The sequence below is a fragment of the Arachis stenosperma genome, chromosome 3, assembly GCF_014773155.1.
Source record: "Arachis stenosperma cultivar V10309 chromosome 3, arast.V10309.gnm1.PFL2, whole genome shotgun sequence".
Taxonomy (NCBI): Eukaryota; Viridiplantae; Streptophyta; class Magnoliopsida; order Fabales; family Fabaceae; genus Arachis; species Arachis stenosperma.
In genome coordinates this window covers 162,424,264-162,445,093 of record NC_080379.1, presented here as the reverse complement: position 1 = coordinate 162,445,093, position 20,830 = coordinate 162,424,264, and the positions used below count along the sequence as shown (strand labels likewise).

The 20,830-nt window shown below is 32.7% G+C and overlaps 2 protein-coding genes and 1 long non-coding RNA gene across 3 annotated transcripts; all 3 read left to right on the top strand.

Moving 5' to 3' along the window:
* Window positions 1-861: 861 nt before the first annotated feature.
* On the top strand, window positions 862-2,332 carry LOC130970194 (uncharacterized). Its single transcript, XR_009082022.1, has 3 exons — window positions 862-1,351; window positions 1,765-1,881; window positions 2,180-2,332. It is a non-coding gene; the product is annotated as an uncharacterized LOC130970194 (long non-coding RNA).
* Window positions 2,333-13,299: 10,967 nt separating this feature from the next.
* LOC130968746 (serine/threonine-protein phosphatase PP2A-2 catalytic subunit-like) lies at window positions 13,300-17,383 on the top strand. Its single transcript, XM_057894193.1, has 6 exons — window positions 13,300-13,875; window positions 15,028-15,142; window positions 15,764-15,872; window positions 15,974-16,051; window positions 16,519-16,710; window positions 16,801-17,383. The coding sequence occupies exons 1-6, from the start codon at window positions 13,623-13,625 to the stop codon at window positions 16,972-16,974; spliced, it is 921 nt and encodes a 306-aa protein (XP_057750176.1). The 5' UTR covers window positions 13,300-13,622; the 3' UTR covers window positions 16,975-17,383.
* A 1,469-nt stretch (window positions 17,384-18,852) lies between these two features.
* On the top strand, window positions 18,853-19,473 carry LOC130970751 (uncharacterized). Its single transcript, XM_057896927.1, has one exon. The coding sequence runs from the start codon at window positions 18,907-18,909 to the stop codon at window positions 19,369-19,371; it is 465 nt and encodes a 154-aa protein (XP_057752910.1). The 5' UTR covers window positions 18,853-18,906; the 3' UTR covers window positions 19,372-19,473.
* Window positions 19,474-20,830: the final 1,357 nt, after the last annotated feature.

Genomic DNA, 20,830 nt, shown 5'->3' with positions numbered 1-20,830 from the left:
CATATAATTAGTGTATTCTTGGATCAATAATAATGTTGGTTCTCATTCTTATTTTTAATTCTTGCAATAAATAAAATGCTACTACAGAATTTACCGGTATATGCTGATTGCACTATACATTCTTTGACCCTTTATGTTATGTGTAATTCAGAATCCAAGAGAACATCTGAGTTTTACAACTAACAATTTGATTAATTGATGAAATGTTAAGGGATAACTCATTCATAAAATGGATAAGACAAAAATGTGCTTGCTTTATGCCTTATTCCCCATAAATCCATAATCATCACAAGCCCCATTCTATGGGAACCAGCTTCTGTTTGTAATCTATTTCTCCATGATATTTATTCTGATACATATAAAAACTATACACAGATACCAAAACAAATAAAATAAAATAAAAATTATGCTTTGTGAATTTTTTTTATTTTGTGTGTTTATTCTGTATTTTATATATTCTTTCCTTCCGTATATGTGTGTAAATCTTTTTTCATATTTTATTTTTACTATTTAAATATTTGGCATAGACATTTTTTATTGATACTCTAAGAGATCAAAACCATATAATTTTCTATTAATATATTAAAATCAAGACTGGTTCAAATTACTCATCATTAGTAACTAGTTAGAAATTATGTTCATAATCTTAAGATGATGACATACATACTTTGCTGAACATTTTTTCAAAGCAAAATAAGCTCCTAATGGACAACCAAATGATTCACTTAAAATGCTTTAATTTGAAGTAAGGATTAGTCAACCATAGAGAAGAGTAATTTGAATGTGTTGTGAATATGACATACAAAGTATATATGTACATGTATTATATACATGAAAATACACAAAATCCAAAGCAAATTAAAAGAAGCTTGTTCTCACACCCTATCATCTATAAAGAAAACCAACCACAACACACCCTCCATACTCTATCCTTTAAGCTAAAAGAAAAGCTTCTCTCTTATTCCCTTCACTTGTCTTCTTCTTACAATCCACAATCATCATGCAATGATGATTAGATTTTATATATATGTATCTTCTTTCATCCTATGCTATATAAGGCTATGATATAACAAAATAATATACAAAGGTATATTATATATCATATACATAAAAAAGAAGGAAAAGAAAAGAGAATTGTTATTTCATATATGGGTAGTAATAGCATTTTTGTTGCAAGGTTATTGTTTAGAGCATTATTAGTGTTGGTCTTGGTGGGGCTTGTTGGTGGCAATGGAGGAAGAACAATAAAGGCTTCAGAAACACTACAAGTGAAGAAGATAGTTAGAGATAACAACATGATGAGCAATAACAATAGGAGGGTTTTCAATGGACCAGATCCAATTCATAACAGGTATTACAAGTCTCACATCACTTAAGAATATTTTTATCAGTTTTATAAATATTTTAGAGTTATAATTTTTGTTTTATTTAATTAATCTACTTAATTTTATGATGTTCAATTTTAAGTGATAAGATGTTGTTATTATGAAAATATCAATAATAACTTGTGAAATAAAAATTAAATGTTGGAGAAAAAATTATTCAAAGAAACTCATTGATTAATATCAAATAAAGATGATATACACTCAAAATTGTGCCAAGTCCTATTTTCATTTAGCATAATTTTTTTTGGTATAGCCAAACCTAATCCAAGTACAAGTTTGATAAAAACATTTGGATATTTTATATTATTGTAATTTTATTAGCGTAAAAAACATAGATTTAACAGAAATAAATTATCTGATTTTTGGTTCAGGAGAGCAGGAAAATGAGGAAATAATTCTGGTCAACCTCCCGGTCAATCTTAGTCAACAAAAAATTCTACAAGCTTCACCCACCATTTGACGAGGAGTAATTCTTGCATATACACCTCATATTTTGGTATATTTAATTATTTATAATAAAAGTAGATTCTATTAAATTTATTCAAAGTAGATTAAATTGTTTATGGATTTTATTAAAAAAGTTTAATTTATGATGTATTAATTTAGACAATTGTATACTATCATTTGATCATATTCTTTCCTTTAAATAATTATTCATGCGATGATTGTAAAAAAAGTAATATTTTTTTTAGTAATGATAAATAAGTGGATGTAGTAGTGTTAGCTTATTTGCTTCTTGTAATTCAAGTATGCATGCAAGAGCTAATTCCACTAACACAAAATTGATTTGTTAGGGACATACATGGAAGGCTAAAGAGGGAGGGGTAAAAAAAGAAAAGAGAAGCTTGTGCCACAGAAGATAAGCTCAAAGCAATGAAAACAAAGTTTTGTTATGTCTCAGAAGTGCAACCAGCTATACTTTAAATCACATAATTTTTTTGTTTTTATTTAGAGGTTTCGAATTCGATTTTTATTTTTAACTTAAAAAAAGTAAATTTAGTGGAATAATTTATACCATTTTGTTCTAAAGCAAAAGAAAATTATTCGTTATGGGTGGTTTTCCATGTAACATAATACAAATATTTCTAACAAGGCCAGTATGAGAGAATGAGAAGCACTTTGTAATAAGGTTATATAATATTGGTGAATATGTTCTAATAACAAACATTTGGAGAGTGATATTTATAACGAGAAACTCTTGCATTAGAAATTTTTAGTATTTTTAATCTGCACAAATATTAAATTATTTTTAATAAATAAATTTATTAATTTATGTTTATAAATTTTAAAAAATATGAGTATAAATTATATTAATTTATGTATATAAATTTTAGTAAATATATACATAAATTATATATCTTTGTATATAAAATTTTTATAAAAAGGTAAATATCAAATCGATATTCGAAAAATTCCTGACAAAATAGTACTTGATTTTTGCTATTGACAAAATAGTCCCTAAAAAGTTTTAAAATTTGATAAGCGTGTCTCCGATCTCGTCGAAAAAAATCTCCGATAAACACAATGCTAACATGGCCACCGTATTTTTGTGACCTGGCAAACCAACCTCAAACCCTCATTCCTCCCTCCCCAGTGCATACTCCCCTCCCTCTCCCTCTCCATCGCAACCCCCGGGAGTGGATCCTCTCCAATGAAAAAAAAACTGGATGGTGTGTAGTGTTTAATCTAACAATTCATTACTCTCTCTCTTATTTATTTCTGGTCCCACTTATAGAATCAATGGTGAGAGATCACACTGGATTCTGTCAAGTGTTAAAAAAATTGGAGATGATCTAATGGGCGCAACCCCCCTTCCCTCTCCCTCCCCAACGCACTCTCCCTCCCTCTCCATTGCAGTCCTCCCTCTACTCAATGCACACTCCTTCCCCATCGCAGCCCCCTTCCCTCTCCCTCCCCATCACAACCCCCTTCCAAATGCACACTCCCCCTTTCCTTTTCCTATCCAATTGCAGCAGCAGAAACAGCAATAACAGTAGAAACAATACCATTAAAACATCAAATAGAACCAACAGAAGAACCTGCACATTCAGAACCTAACCTTGCTTGTTCCTTCTTCTCTCTTCTCCCTCCTTCCTTCTTTCTCTTCTTGGAGAACAATAACAATAACAATAATAATATCCTTTCATACACACACAGATATTTACACAAACAAATAACCTGCATATATAAATATAAAGAAAGAGAGAAAGGTTAAGGGACTGAGAGAATGCAGCTATTTCAAGCCTTATTGTGACTCCGACAGTAGTGGCGGTGGTCCTTGATAGTCTCTAGCCGTTGAGGTTATTGTTGCTATTGAAGTTGTTGCTGTGATGGTGAGGAAAAAGGAAGTGTGGGTTGGGGTTGTTATTGTTATTGTTGCTTGCTGTTGCTATTAATGTTGAGGTAGTTGTTGCTATGAGTGGTGGTGTTGAGGGAGGAAAGGGGAGTCTGCGTTGGAGAGGATGTTGTGATGGGGAGGGAGAAGGAGAAGGAGGGAGAAATGAGTGTTGGGGAGGGGGGTTGTGATGGGAAGCTAAGGGAGAGGAAAGAGGGGGTTGCGATGGGAGGGAGATGGAGGAGGAGTCTGTGTTGGGGAGGGAGATATTAGGGTTTGGTAGATGATTTGTCAGGTAATTAAAATACAGTGGCTAGGTCAGTATTGTGCTTACCAGAAATTTGCTCCGGCAAATTCGGAGATACGCTTGTCAAATTTTAAAATATTTTAGAAACTATTTTGTTAATAACAAAAGTCAAGTACTATTTCATCAGTATCAGAATCTTTTAAATACTAATTTGATATTTACTTCTTTTATAAGTATATATGTAAATTATTATTAACTAAATATTGATAGAAAAAAATATTTATTAGTAATCTAGTCATTTATATCTGTTTTGTCAATCATTTTTCATTTACGAATGAAATAATTGCAGAAATTATTTTTAATATGGAAAGAGAGATGGTGTTTTAGTTGAATATTGACATTTGAAGTGTTTTACAGTATTGTAGATATTGTCCAACACGCCCCCTACGTGGTGCAACACGCCCTCCACGTGTTGGCTAAGATGCTGCCACGTGTCCAACACGTCCCCCACGTGTTATAACACGCCCCCACGTGTTGACTTTCCACCTAAAAAATCCACTCATTTATAATTACACAAAATACTCTCATTTTCAACAAAAACACCAATATTTTTTTCATATAAAAAAATTAACCAAATAATTGTATATTCAACTCCACACTTATATTTCCTCGAAAAAATGTTATCACAAATTTGGTTACACTTGATATTTTCATTTTTTTTTCTTTTCCTTTTTTGTAAATAAGGACTAAAGTAAACTCCACCATTTAAAGGGGTTGGTACTTGGTAGCTAGCCCTAGCTTTAGTAAAATAAAGGTTAAATTACACAGTTGGTCCCTACACTTTCAGTGAAATTGCAAATTAGTCCTTACACTTTAAAAGTTTATAATTGGGTCCCTAAAGAGAATTAAAATTTGCAATTTAGTCCCCGCCGTTCAAAAAGTGTTTGATTTACAGAATATTCTCAGAATATTCTGTATTTTGAACACGTGAGCTGCACATGTTTGCAATAGGGACCAATTTGCAACTTTAGTCAAAGTATGGGGACCAACCGTGTAATTTAACCATTTGAAAATGACAAAAAATTCTCCAGACTATCTGAATCCACCCTACCCCTCCCCAGCTCTCTCACTCTCACTTTCTCACTTTTCAAAATGGCACCCCAACCCCAACGCTCTCTGTCTCTCATGCAAGGTTTAATTCATAGCAAACTATATGTGACTAAACCCTGATTCCTTAGACCTTTTTAGTCTCCTCTAAAATTCATTAACCGCCAATTCCTTGGTCACTTAATTCCAATTAGAGAGTGAAGTTCAATTCTAGTTATATGCCACAAAAACCCTAATTATCCAAATATAAGAGGATTATATATCACGTAAAATATATATTTTCTAAAACTAAATAATATATTTTCTTATTTTTAAATAAAATAAAATTTAAATCATAATTAATAGGAGTGCGTGCTTGCTTCTTGGAGAGTTGGGGACCACTTGATTCCTTAATAGTCCACGCCTAATCTCAAGTTAGGCGCAGCCTTGGCAGAATTGATGGAAAAGAAGTATGGACTATTATACATCATTAAAAAGCTCAGGAAGTTAGCTTTCCAACGCCACTAGAATCGCGTCAATTAGACCTCTGTAACTCGAGTTATTCAGGTTTGAGTGCAGAGAGGTCAGGGTTGACAACATCATTCGCCTTCTTCTCTTTTACTGTGAAAACTCCATCAAATCCATCCGAATACTACCTAAAATAAACATAATTGCACACAACTCAAAGTAGCATCCATAGTGGCTAAAAGATAATTAATTATTGATTAAACTCTACAAATTAAATGCAAATTCACTAGAAAAAGGTAGGAAAGATGCTCACGCATCATTCGCCTCCGTCACCGCGCCGAATTCACTATTAAATTGAGTTGTTATTTTTGTGTTGATTTGTTACTATTTTTTTCTTAGACATTAAATTGTTCGCTTTGAGCATGCTTGGGATTGGAATTGTTCTCTTTCATTTATCGTCGGTGTTTAGTATTGGGATTGGAAGAGAAGAAAAAGTTGTCGGATGAAAGAGGCGAGATGGAGGAAGGAGGCAAGACTCGACTTGTGAGCACAAATGCGGTGGATCCGGCGTAGCGACGGTGAACCGAGGTGACAGATAGAGAGCGATAGGGTTCGGTGTCGTTTTAGAAAGTGAGAAAGTGAGAAAGTGAGAGTGAGAGAGTTGGGGAGGGACGGGGTAAGTTCAGATAGCCTAAGGAATTTTTGGTCACTTCAAATGATTAAATTATACAGTTGATCCCCATACTTTCACTAAAATTGCAAATTGGTCCCTATTGTCAACATGTGCAGCTCACATGATCAAAATACAGAATATTCTGAGAATATTCTGTTAAATCAAACACTTTTTGAACGGCGAGGACTAAATTGCAAATTTTAATTCTCTTTAGGGACCCAATTATAAACTTTTAAAGTGTAAAGACTAATTTACAATTTCACTGAAAGTATAGGAACCAACTGTGTAATTTAACCTAAAATAAAGGAGCTAAGGGTATGTTGGTCTTTTTAACCAGATTCCTTTGGCGAAAGTAGTGAAACTACTTGGTCTTTGGTCCAGTCCATGCAACATATTTTATTGTCTCATGTACAGCCTATGTTATTCAAAGTCTTAGGTTAGTCTAGATGATTACTTCACTAATTTACTTAAATAAATATTAAAAATTTAAATTTTATTTTATATATATTGTGAGAAATAAAAGGTTAATTTAGTAAAAGAATTTGTATATTATTAAGTGTATTTAAATTGTCAATATAAAAAAATATTTATAAGTGCTAAAAGAATCGTAATAATAAAATCGTAATATTTTATAATAAATATTCAGATATACTAAATAATTCTAATAAATACTAATTAATTCTAATATATTTTGACATATGCAATAATTTAGCGACTAGTAGTAAATTATTAGATAAAGTTTAAATACGTAATCGATTAATTATTGATCTGACACATTAAAAAAAATCGTGAGAGAAAAAAAATCAAAATTAAAGGATGCTCATTATTGCTAGCTCAATAATTTTTGGGTAATGCTAGGTAGACAAAAAAACAGCCAAAACTTACCTTATTTAGCATTTATTAATTGTTACGATAATTAATGAATGTTAAATAAGACAAATTACAACTGTTTTTGACTGATTTTTTTTTTTGTTGCTAAACATTTCTGTAATTTTTATCTGCTTTCTCGTTTTTGTTATTGTCGTTTTTTTTTCTTTTTCATTTTTAATTGTAGCAAGCAAAAAATGCGTCCAAAGCATGTGAGTTTAAAACCAAGCCAACAAAGAGATAAATTTTTAATCGTCATATATATATATCAACAAAGTGGAGTGCGAGGTAAGAAGAATAAGAACATGGTAAATTGGGGCCTTACCAAGAAAAAATGTATAATTCTCTTAGTAAAATAAAATTCAAGACATTAGATGATAATTTTAAGAATTGAACTAAACAAGCTTGCATGCATTAGCTATTATATCCCCTACAAACTAGAAACAAAGTTTGCAGGTATATAATTGGTACTTAGTTGGACCTTTTAAGTATTTAATTTAAGATTTGAATTACTGGGGTAAAAAACCTAAATAAACTAATGGCAGAAAAAAATTACTCAAATCAGCCAAAACAAAATTTTTTTCAGCAATCCACCAACGAACAAATACATATAATTTGAATCAACATGATTTGAACTGCAAATGCAAGTAATTCGAAACAACTTGACTCGAATTACCTTTGAAAGGAATTGCATGTAATTCGAATCAAGTAGATTCGAATTAGGTGACTATAAATCGAATTGACTCGATTCGAATTAGTAGGCAAACGTGACTCAACGGAGTTCGAATTAACTTGATTCGAATTAGTGTGTTCCAGACCTGTATATATATGTGATGAACGTGAGTTGCTCTCAATATTGAGAGGTCAAATGGCTGGTGAGGACAGTTTTATAGTGTTGGTTCACCACAGAGGATCGATTAAGAGGAAAACTCGGTCAGGTGTCAAGTTCACCGATAAAGATCATCTCTATATTATCGTCAGTTCTACGACGAGCTATGATGACCTTACTAGGTCTGTACTGCAGAAACTAGGTCTGGACGGTGTTAAAAGGGTTAAGAAGTTTTTCTATCGCATTCCAATCACGGTGCTCCAAGATAGCGTGAAGTATGATTGTTTCACGATCGGGAGTGATGAGGACTTGCAGGCCTTGTTTCTCTGTCGCCGGCAGTTTCCCGAAGTGCGGACACCGGAACTGTTGGCAAAGCTGGTTGATGTGGTGTCCAGCTCGGGGGGTTCAAACCGGAATACCAACACTTTAGCGACGGTTGCCGGTTCTAGCTCAAGACCTGCCGTTGTATCTTCCTCAGCTCCCGACGGGGGCTGGCTGCCTCCGGCTGCATACCGAGCTTTCTGCATTCGGCACGTAGCAGCAAATTTCGCCCTCACCTTCAAGGGTAAAGACGCAAGGTGGCTTCTCGTTAACACTGCCTATGCTAAGACGGAGGTTGAGTTCGATTACTGGTTTGATATTCTTCGCTCGGAAGATCCGGCGATGTGTGATTGGGCAAACCGGATTGAGTATTCATTGTGGACACAGTATTGCGATGAGGGCCGGAGATTCGGCGGAGGCCCAGCTGGGTACTGGACAACAATTCAGTCAACACCTTGTTAAATGTATCGAGGCCAACTAGAAGACGGCAAGGTGCTTCACAGTTACTTTGTATGACAGAGACAACTCCGAGTACACGGTCGCAGAGACCACTCCTACTGGTTCTTTCTCCCTTGGTACCTACAGGGTCTCACTCGGATCTCAGACATGTGACTGCGGATACTTCCAGGCACTTCATTTCCCTTGTCCGCACGCACTGGCATGCTGTGCCTACTCACGAGTCACTTGGCACTCCTACGTCCACCCTGTCTACGACTTAGTAACGTTTTTAGTGTTTATCAGATGGGATTCAGACCTCCAATTCCAGAGGATTTCTGGCCACCATATGATGGGCCGACGGTGATACCGGACCCGAACAAGAGGCGTACAAGGGAGGGTCGTCCCAGGTCTACTCGGATACGGACGAACATGGACGAGGCAGATCCAAACCAGCCTAAGAGATGCGGCTTATGTCGGCAACCCGGACACACTCGTCGGAGCTGCCCACAGGTCGGAGGTAGCCAGGGTATACAGTCATAGATGGGTAGGGTTGGTTTTGTGTTGTTTGATTTACTAGTGTCCGTTGTATCGAGTTTTAGTTTTTTAAGGGAAAAAATGTCGTACTTGCATATGCGTTGTATTTCTGCTGTTTTTAACGACTGTGAACTACTAAATAATTTAATCTACCTCTCGAGTCTTTGTCGAACAGATTTTGGGTCGTTTTTTCTGGGATTTGGTGGGGTATGAGGAAGTGAAACTGATTCGTTTCTCCCTTGGTTCGAACTGCTTATATAGGCAGCTAACTAGTAATTCGAATCAAGTTAATTCCAACTACTTTTTGTGACCAACAGTGAATAATTCGAATCAAGTTAATTCAAACTCCATTGAATCACGTTTGCCTACTAATTCGAATCGAGTCAATTCGATTTATCATCACCTAATTCGAAGCTACTTGATTCGAATTACATGCAATTCCTTTCAAAGGTAATTCGAATCAAGTTGTTTCGAATTACTTGAATTTGCAGTTCAAATCATGTTGATTCGAATTATATTTATTTGTTCGTTGGTGGAGTGCTGAAATAATTTTTGTTTTGGCTGATTTGAGTAATTTTGTTCTGCCATTGGTTTATTTAGGTTTTTTACCCGAATTACTGGCTAGCACCAATAAAATATGAATACAAAATACGAGATTTAATATAATACAAAACAAACTAACACATAGAAATAGATCTTTTCTATTTTTTTTAACACTTCAAAGAATAAAGTGTGATATTTTATCTTTAATTCTATAAGTGGGATCAAATATAAATAAGAAAGAAAACAATGAATAGTAAAATTAAACATTGGACACCATCCCATTTTTTTTCCCATTCGAAAAGATCCACTCCTTTAACGCACTAAATTTAAATTTTTCTAAGCTAAAAAACACGGCATATATATGAACTTTAAAGAGTTTTTTAGATAAATTATAATTATATCTTAATATGAACTAGTTTTATTGGTTTTAATGTGTTTTTTATTGTATAAAGTATTTTAGATAAATTTTTTTATATTAATAAATAATAATACAGAGTGTAAGGGCTTGAGCTTGGGCCCATCTCTCACAATCCTCTACTTGCCACACCTCGTACATACTGACTCCAATATTTCTCACTTATTGTTGACCCAACAAAAATGGGGCCCAAAAGCTACCGAAAACTTTATTATAGCTCCCAGAATGAAAAAGAACCAGCAGTTAATAAAACCTCAAAGGAGAAATAGCTTACCAGTGAGATGCAACATTCTCAGCATTAGTTCTTATCCATAATCTAGAGATAGGAAAAATCATAGTAGAAGCTGATTCTCTCAAAATAAAAAGATTGACCAAAATATCAATTTTTTTTTACAGTGTTGTCTTTTGTTAAAATGGACAAAAATTGGATTGAATTTTTACTCTTAATAATCAAATAGTAACATTTTTACTTTTCACAATTAATTTTAATTTATTTATGATATTCTTGGTCAAATAATATTCGATATTATATGATACAAACAAATCTAACTCATGCCTTTTTCATGTTTTATTACTTATTATGTGTAGTAAATATTTTTGTTTAACAATACAAACAAAGAAATTAATAAAAAATTAACATTTTAATTGATTAACTCACATAAACAATAAATTGGTTTTATGACTTTTATCTATAGAAATTATTAAATTGTTTAATATCGTAATACATTATGCAAAAATACTCATAGTAAAAAATTAAAAGAAATTTAATTGGATTATCAAAATCCAAATAGACACAGTCATTGAGTTGAATACTTTTATGTTATAGGAACTGACCATGCCATTCAAATTCGTGATGCTGTCACACCAAAAAGTCCAAAATGGAAACAACTATTGAAAATTTCATATATAAATTCTCAGGTGGCGAAACTTCAAAATTAAAGTAATCAAATAAAAGATTAAATATTGTAAATTATTGCAATCCTCTTAAGATCCTACAAATAATTGAATTTATAAATATTCAGAGAAAGACAAATCAAAGAAAGCAGGCGACATGGTTTATTTTAGCTGCGAAATTGGAAAATGGATTCTCAATAATTTTTTTAATACTTGAAAAAATAAAATACGATCTCTCATCTTTAATTTTATAAGTAAGACAAAAAATAAAAATAAAAAAAATAATAAAAAATTAGATTTAATATTCGATACCATCTAATTTTTTTTCCACCGAAAAACACCGCTCATCGAAATTAGTAATGTACTAACTCTAGCCACCCAAATTGCAAAAGTAATAAAAAAAAAAAAAGATAAGCATGGCTAACAATTAATAAAAAAAAGTAGTTTGAAGTTTGAAGTGTTCAACTTCAATAAGTGTTACCCACAAGCTCACATGTGTAATCTCTTGAATTGACTAGGCATGGCCTTTCAACTTCAAGGGAGAGAATAAATAGAAATAAAAATAAAAAATCTCGTTAATTTCTTCTTTTCCCGAAATTATTTCGAATTATTGATAATGTACCCTCATTCATTATTTTAAGCTGACAAACTTGCGAAACTTTTAAGAAAACTTTTATACAAACTTTCAATTTTAGAAAGTCACATCAACAAAAATATTTAACTTAACTATATTCTAACTTAAAAATATTACAAACATAAGAATGTCATTAAATAATTATTAGTACATTAAGAAATTTCTAGTGATAAATACCTTTTGATTTATTATTATTATTATGAAATGTATAGTGACAATTCTCCTTATCTGATATCATTTTTTTTCTCAAAAATACTCATGTCTTTAATTATTATTAATTTCATGCATATCTTTTTTCCTTTTTCTGTTTTTATGTTATAAAACTTTTCTCTATTTTAATATTATATATATAAGTATTTTAAGAATGTTATGTATACTTAAAATTAACTAATAAATAAGTTATTATATATTTATATATAAATATATATTATTTAATTTATTTTTAATATATATTTTATATTAATAATTAATTGATTTAATAACTGATTTTTAATGGACACTTAGCGTAATTCTAAATGTTTTATATTTATTCACTTTTTTAACAATGAGTTTATATATTAATAATGTAAAAGATCAATCTAGTCTGTATGATTAAAATAAAAATGTTATTTGTATATTAAAATTAGTTACTAAAATTAATTATTAATATATTTGTGTATAAATATATGTGTGATATAATTTATTTTTAATATATATTTATATTTTAATATTTATTTTATACTAATGACTAATTTTGGTAGCTGATTTTGATATACATATAATATAATCTTATTAACAATATATGCGAATACTTTATTTTTTAGAAGAGTAAAGTATCATTTTTATCTTTAATCTTTGGGATAAATTCTATTTGTGCCCATAACATTTAAATCGTTCTATTTGTATTTTAATATTTGTAAAAATAATTCAATGTTATTCTGCACCAATTACTCATCATAAGTTTTAGTTGAAGTTCTTGAATTTAGAATACAAATGTAATAATAACTCATCAAAAGTTGAAACTAATCCTTATAACATTTACATAATTCACTTTTTTTAGGGATATAATTAAACCCAAACATAAATACAATACAATATTAAAATCGAACACATTCAAGTAAAACATAATTGAAAATGAATACATTCAAACAAAAATAATTAAAAAATATAATTTAATCTATTAGTATAATTGATTGTAAAATAATATTAAATCATTTTTATAAATATTAAAAATATAAATAAAATAATTTTAAAATTATAAATACAAACAATACTTACCTCACAACAAAAACGATACTTTACTCTTTTATAAATTGCAATAATTTGTTGTCATTCCACCTCCATTGGAGTTTCATTTTCATTTCTAATACTTAGCTCTGCCTTCCAGCGGGTCCCTCGCCCCCCCCCCCCCTTCCTTATTGCTTATTGTACGTAATTATTAACAAAATTAAAATGAAAAAGAAAATATTTTAAATTTTGTTTAATATAATATATTTGCATAAATTTATATATAAAAAAACAAGTGATAATATTATTTTTTTTGTGTACAGTGCATAATACATTATTTAATCTTTCAAGGCAAAAAAACAGAAAAGAAGTATTTTTTAATTTAGTTAAATTTTGTAATTTAGTTTTTGTCCCTGTCTGAGTGCGAAACACAGAGAAAGAGAAATGAGAAAAGAGAAAAGAGAGGAAGGAAAAAAATAACAGAGTCGGGAATGATTCAAAGACCGAAACATTCAACAGCGACGCCATCTCTAAAACGGTGCGTTTTGCTCTCCGCGTTCCGTTCCCCAACCCTAACCCTAATCCTGCCGTCGAACACCCTCCGGTCGCGCTAAATCCATCCATTTCCCGGTCGATCTACGGAAAAGAAGACAAAGAAGGAGGAGGAGGAGGAGAATAAGCGATCTTGAAGGGCTTTTTTGGATCGCAGGGAAATATTTTTTTGGTGGTTTTGAAAGGGGAAAAACGATGCCGTCACATGCGGATCTGGACCGTCAGATCGAGCACCTGATGGAGTGCAAGCCTCTGTCGGAGGCGGAGGTGAAAGCGCTGTGCGATCAGGCGCGGACGGTTCTGGTTGAGGAGTGGAACGTGCAACCGGTGAAGTGCCCTGTCACCGTCTGCGGCGACATTCACGGCCAGTTCTACGATCTCGTCGAGCTATTCCGCATAGGTGGCAATGCTCCTGATACCAATTACCTCTTCATGGGTGATTATGTAGGTGAGTTTCCCCAAATTTCGTATTATTGTGGCTAGGGCTTGAATATTCCATTTTGAAAGGTTGGTTTTTTGGTTTTGTAAGAAGAGAAGAGGGCTTGATACAGGACGTTATTGAAGTGTGTATTGCTATTTTGACGATTGAAAGAAATTACGTGGTTGGATATGAAAATTGGAATAACTGATATTTTATTCATCTACAGGTCGTTTGTTTTGTGTTTTGATTTTTTTTGTTGTTGTTTTTTTTTTTGGGTCAAGTTTGGATTTTATGGCCGGAGTATTTGCTTTAAATGTTGATGATTGTGTGTGTGTGAGAGACTTATCCGATGAGTGTAGATTATGAAATGGTCTTTGTTTATTTCCGTACCTGTTGCATTGGTACCACTGTCGAAATCTACAGGGGGTTGAAATTTTGAGCTCCTTGTTTCAGCTGTGCCAACCCAACATCTCTTGGGTAGAGAGCAGTTTTGTGGAACTTGCTTCCTCCCCAGCCCTTTCCTCCCTCCCAGTGATGTGATTGCGGTGTGTTTGCTGTGTGTTTAACAATAAGGATTTTGCTAATGGCTGTTATGATATTGAATGTTGTTATTAGATCTTGACATCTTGTACTGGGAGTGCGGTTATTCTTTTACACTATGGGCAGTGAGGTGAGACATGACTGATGAGTAATGAATGTGGAGGAATTATAAATATCCAGATTGGTGTATTTTCTATATAGTTTTCTTTTGATCATTGGAATGATGATGGCATGAGATGCTTTTCTAGGATGTTTCTCAGTGAGGACCAAAACTTTTGATGTCCATGTTGTCCTTTTGATATTTTGCTGAGAACATAATAAGTACAAGTTGTGTTATGTTTTTATTGAGTGATACAAATTGGATTAAAGATTGATACGTTTTCAATAATCTTAGTCTATAAGTGAAAACCTTTGGCTTTTTTACGGCAGAAAGTAATCCCCTAAGCAGGAGTTAAATATTTAGCTATAATGGTCTCAACTTCCGTGAAGGACATTATGTTGAACAACTTAAATGTAATGGAATCATTGAAGAATGTTATAATAGGATGCTTCCTTTGGCAATATCGAAGATCACATTATGTAGCCTTTGAATCTATGAAGCTAATGGCATTTCTCATGATAATTGCTTAATTAATGCAGATCGCGGGTACTATTCTGTGGAGACTGTTACACTTCTGGTTGCCTTGAAAGTCCGCTACAGGGATAGAATTACACTTACCAGGGGAAATCATGAGAGCCGTCAAATTACTCAAGTGTATGAATATTTCATTGCATTCTATGTTTCTCACACAACACACTCTGTTGTTATCCATTGAAATTTTTGTGACTGTGTAAAGGTGCAGCATGTTTAAGGAGAAGTTTTATAGATTTTGCTTGAAGTTTGTGGTAGATCATGTAGCCTCTATCATTGGCTTAGCCCTTAGGATCAATAACCTAGTTTTATGTGGGTTTCAAAGTTATTCTTCTAATCTTGAATCGTCTCTTTCTTTCTTTGTCTTTCTCATAACTCTTTGGCTGTATTATTTAGTGTTAGACATTTTAGATGATATTACTGTGCAAATTGCAAACATACATAGTTGTTGCTACAGATCCCCCTTTGACTCTGTGGTTAATGTCTTAGTTTCTTCCATTTCTTTATAGAAAGTATTGTAATTTGTATGGGAGAGTATATATAAAGCCTGTGTGATGCATCTGATTGAGGGTAACTAAGCATGAATCACATGGCTTATGCTTGCGGTTTCATTTCATTAGTTGTTTGATCGAAATGTATGAGGGAAAAGAACAAACAATCTTCGGTTGACTAAACAATTTTATTTTGAAAAATTGTTTATTTATTGATTTACCATTACCTTTGTCATTGGCTTTCTCCTTTCAGGTACGGCTTCTATGATGAATGTTTAAGAAAATATGGAAACGCCAATGTCTGGAAATACTTTACTGACTTGTTTGATTATTTACCTCTGACTGCCCTTATTGAGAGCCAGGTTTGAATTAAATTTGTTGTGGAGTATTCCTCTGACTATTTTCAGGTCAGCTTCTTTTCTTTTGGTATTTTATTGTAGCTTCTAACTTTCACATATAACAGATTTTCTGCTTGCATGGAGGTCTCTCACCTTCTTTGGATACATTAGATAATATCAGGGCATTGGATCGTATACAAGAGGTTTGTGTGAAATAACTAGTATGAATTCACTGCATGATCTTTCCATCCATTTTATATTAAGAGAATTTCCATATAAAAGAATTATAGCATACGTTGATAGTTGACCTTTTCATCATAGCTTCAGTCTCTGGATGTTTTTAGAAGAATGGTGTTTGATACCGTATAAACTAGTTTATATGTTGTGATTGTGGTGTGTAATACTGTCGTAAAGCTCTTAGGTGTTACCTGGTTGGTTTTGGATCCTCTTTTTTTTCACCCTCTCACTATTTAGTTGACTAATATTTGTATTATTAGTTATTAGTCTTGCCATGTCCATTAGTCATTACGCATTTTAGGACTCCTCATCTTTTTGGTTCATAATGGAATATCAATATTCATATTATCCAAACATGTATATTCATGAGGTTAATTGGATGGACAATGATTTCCCATATGGGTTGCCTAACAATTGTTCTTGTGCACAACAGGTTCCACATGAAGGACCAATGTGTGACCTCTTATGGTCAGATCCAGATGATCGCTGTGGATGGGGAATATCTCCACGAGGTGCTGGTTATACATTTGGACAAGATATAGCTGCTCAGTTTAATCATACCAATGGTCTCTCACTGATATCTAGAGCACACCAGCTTATTATGGAAGGATACAATTGGTGCCAGGTGACATATTTTGAATCAGTATTAACTTATTCCTAGGTTTGGGTGGCTTTTCAATTCCATGTATTAACATTGTGTATATCACTTTTCCAGGACAAGAATGTGGTGACTGTATTTAGCGCTCCAAATTACTGTTACCGATGTGGGAACATGGCTGCAATAATGGAAATTGGAGAGAATATGGAGCAGAATTTTCTGCAGTTCGATCCAGCCCCCAGGCAAATTGAGCCTGACACTACACGCAAGACTCCAGATTATTTTTTGTAACTTCATATATCTGCCTGTTAGTAGTTATCGCTTTCTGCTGTTACTGTAGATTTGTCTTTAAGAAAAGACGAGTTTCACTGTTTAAGTGGAGGGGTGTTCATCAACATAATTCTTTGTTTTGGAGTTACATGCTGCTGCTGCTGCTACTACCTTATTTGCGCAAGAAATCTATAGGAGAACTGACACAAGCCACCAATTGGGATTGTATATTTTTGGGGAGGAAGCGGCAATAACATGGTATATCTTGTTCTGTAATTTTTTTTCTTTTTTATTAAATCTCAAGTTAGAGAAGTGATTTTTGTGTCCTGACAATGATGTTCATTTGAGACTCGAGGCCAAATGAAAGTGCAGGTATTCATTCTGCATGATTGAATTATATAATGGTAGAAGGGTGAAAAAGGTTTTCAAAGTGGAGATGTTAATTATCTGGTCAAGTTTCATTAAACAAAAGTTTTAAACTGTGCTTACATATGGAAGAATAAATATAAGAGTAAATTTTTGAAGTCATTTTGGAACTTTGATGGAGATAAATTACTTCATCAAGGGCCCCAAAAAAATTAAAAAGAAAAAAGAGAAAAAGGTGTCAAGATCTAACACCCTCTAAAGTGTAGGTATAGTCCTTCACTTTGTGTTGAATAGCAGTAGGGAATTAAGCACTTGCTTACTTTAATGCTTATTGTTAATACAAACATGGGAATTCTCATACACGTGGAAAGTTACTTGCCTTAGATCCTGAAGAATAATGCAACTCATCATTAACAAAATAATGGATCGTTCCTTTGCATCTTCGAACATTTACCATCATATTCTCTCCCATTTCAAGTTATAAGTGGGTTTGAGGCTTGCACCCTGTATCATCCAAACAGAGAGGATCAAACTTCTGTGCTTTTATATATAATCTATTATTCTTAGTCTTCAAATTTATGTATTATTCATTTCTTTTTACAGAAACATTTTTATTTACAAATAATATAAGTATATAAATAAGTGGCAAAATCTTAGACAGTACAACTCAAGATGATGCTGGTTTTTTAAACTCATCGCTCGATATTATCTTTCTCGTCCTTCCTTTTTATTAACAACATATACTCAGTCAAAAAAAAAAAAAAAAACACAACTCCACCATATACACTAGCTTGCATATACGTGTTGGTCCTCTAAAATCTAAATGATAAACATTGCACTGAAGTGGCCGTGGCAAAAAGGAGCACGAACTGGTTAAGAATGCATATCTTATGCTTTTCCTTAACAACACGCATGAAAATTGTAGTAGTAGGAACAAGTATGATCATGCCACTTAGAAACAAGTATTTGAGATGACATGCACAAGAAAAGATACTCAGTACTGATTCTGATACAGGAATTGGTCCAAATATGGTTTGGCTTTATCTATTCTACTATAGTGGCATCTGGCATGCCTGTGAAACAAGGAAGTGCGCCAACAAAGCAGACAAAAGAGAAATTCATTATAAGATATTAGAATCTTTGTAGTGATCTCTTCACCAGCCATGTGTGGGCCTCCCTTAAAACTTTAAAAGCATTATTTGATACAAGTAAAGATAAAATAAATAATGATGGGTTGAACTGAACTTAAAAAAAGAATACAAATAATACTAGAGTACAGTTATTTTATGGTATAAAAATACAGAAATCCTCAACAAAGCTAATTGATGATTTGATGGTCAGATGGGAAAGAATTCGAATATGTGAAGTGGTTGCAAGGACCATGACGCACGTGGTTGCAAAAACCATGACGCAAGTGTGTTCCATTATGTTCCACCAAATACTAATAATAGAACTCACCCGAATCAAGAACCTAATTCATTTTTCCTTTCTTATTAGAATAAATAATGAACCCATTTTCTCATATAACACAATACTCAATATAAGATCACAGTACATTTTTGCTCCTTCATTCTGTTGCATGCTGCAATGGCTAAGGACAACAACAAGAGATCATCATCATCATCGTCAATTTGTGAGATTTCAATGTTGTTGGTGGCCAACATCATCAGACTCTCATCTCTCAGGTTCAGTAGTTCTTCAAACTTGTCATCATCATCATCATCACAGCATCATGAGATTGGTGGCGACAGTACCAGAAACTCTGTTGGAAAAATGATGTCCAACAAGAACAGGAAGCACTTATTGTTACAGCAGCCAGAGTTGAACCCTAAAATGCCACGTTCCTATCTAATGAAACCCGAAAAGGAGGAAGAGGGTCCAACAAGCACCACCTTTGTGAACGACGATGTCAATGTGGATGCTGACAAATTTATCAAAAAGATTCGTGCCAAGATTATTAATGGGAATAATGGAAACCCTAATGCTACTGCTGCTCCTCCTAAACCCAGACCTTACTCCTCATCGCCCAGTATATATAGTCTCAAAGATTAGATATAGCTTTTCTCACTCAGTTTGGCAATTTAGTCGACCACATTGTGTAAGATATTAGCTATTTTATATTCATTCAGAATTAATAGTCAAGTATAAATAAAATTTTAGAGCTTTTAATTCGTTTTCAATATACCAAAATTACTTTACTATATTCAGCTTAAAATAAGGATTCGATAAATTTTGATGGAAGAAGATCAAAGAATCATATATTAGGATTAGACACAACAAATCAATATGGTGATCATGAATCAGATAGGTTCTCAAGTGTATTTATTAATACTTTAATATAGATAATCTTGAGATTAAAGGATCCTAAAATTCCAAAAGTAAATCTTTCGTATTTAATCTAATATCTGCCACAGAATCTGCGCAGACCCTAAACTCTGGCCAATCAGTAAAATCATGCTAGAGCAAGTAGTGTAAGATTCATTAATTTTATTTAATTTGTGAACTATTGATCAACAATCAGAGTGGCGCAGCGGAAGCGTGGTGGGCCCATAACCCACAGGTCCCTGGATCGAAACCAGGCTCTGATAAAACAGAGAAGCTTCCCTTTTGGATTTTTGCCTAGATTCAACTGCAATTTATATATACATTCAACCATGCACGCCAGCATGGAACTGTTCTTGCTCTGCCTTTCAAGTTTTAACTTCATTTCTTATAAATCTGTAATGAGAAAGTAAAGTATTCATCAATATTCATCAATTCTTGTGGTTTTTTCCACATTCGTAACATCATTAAGGTTGTTGGCCGTTATCATTTCCAAAACAGATTGATGATGTTCTACTTCCCTCAACCTACAAGATATATTATTTAGTTCCCTGTGTTGATCAATTCAATTACAAAAAATATGTCAAATCTCAGTTTCTGAATTTCATTCTATCAGTTTATTATGTAAGTCCTCCACTTTTTAAGTAATTTTTAAATTTAGTTAACTTGCTTGTATTAGACATAACCAGAATAGTACCCTTGCAAAATTAAACATAGGGTAAAGTATAATTTTAAATTTGCGAAAAAATTTAGGGTCACTAACAAAAGCGTTTAATTTCTTTTTTCCTATTTATATATTAAATATTTTAAAAGTAATTCCATATTTTCATCACTTTTAAGTTTTAACCCCACTACAAATATTAATGAGGATCAAATTTTCTTAAACTACAATTTTTATATAGAATATAAAAATTTGATGATATGATGTAAACTGGGAAAAAAGACAATAAAACCCTAATTTTTTATAAGTTAATTTTCGTTATTTTTCTATGTAATTTTATTGGTTATTAATTTTAGTCATTTTTTAAATTATTAACAAACCATATAATATAATAGCAGGTTGTCACATGTACCATTTACTGTATATGTCACAATCTTCAATAATAATTTGTTGTTAAGTCAACAATGAAATAACATTGAACCATTTTTTAAATGTTCAGGATATAAATAAGGTTAAAAAAATATTAAT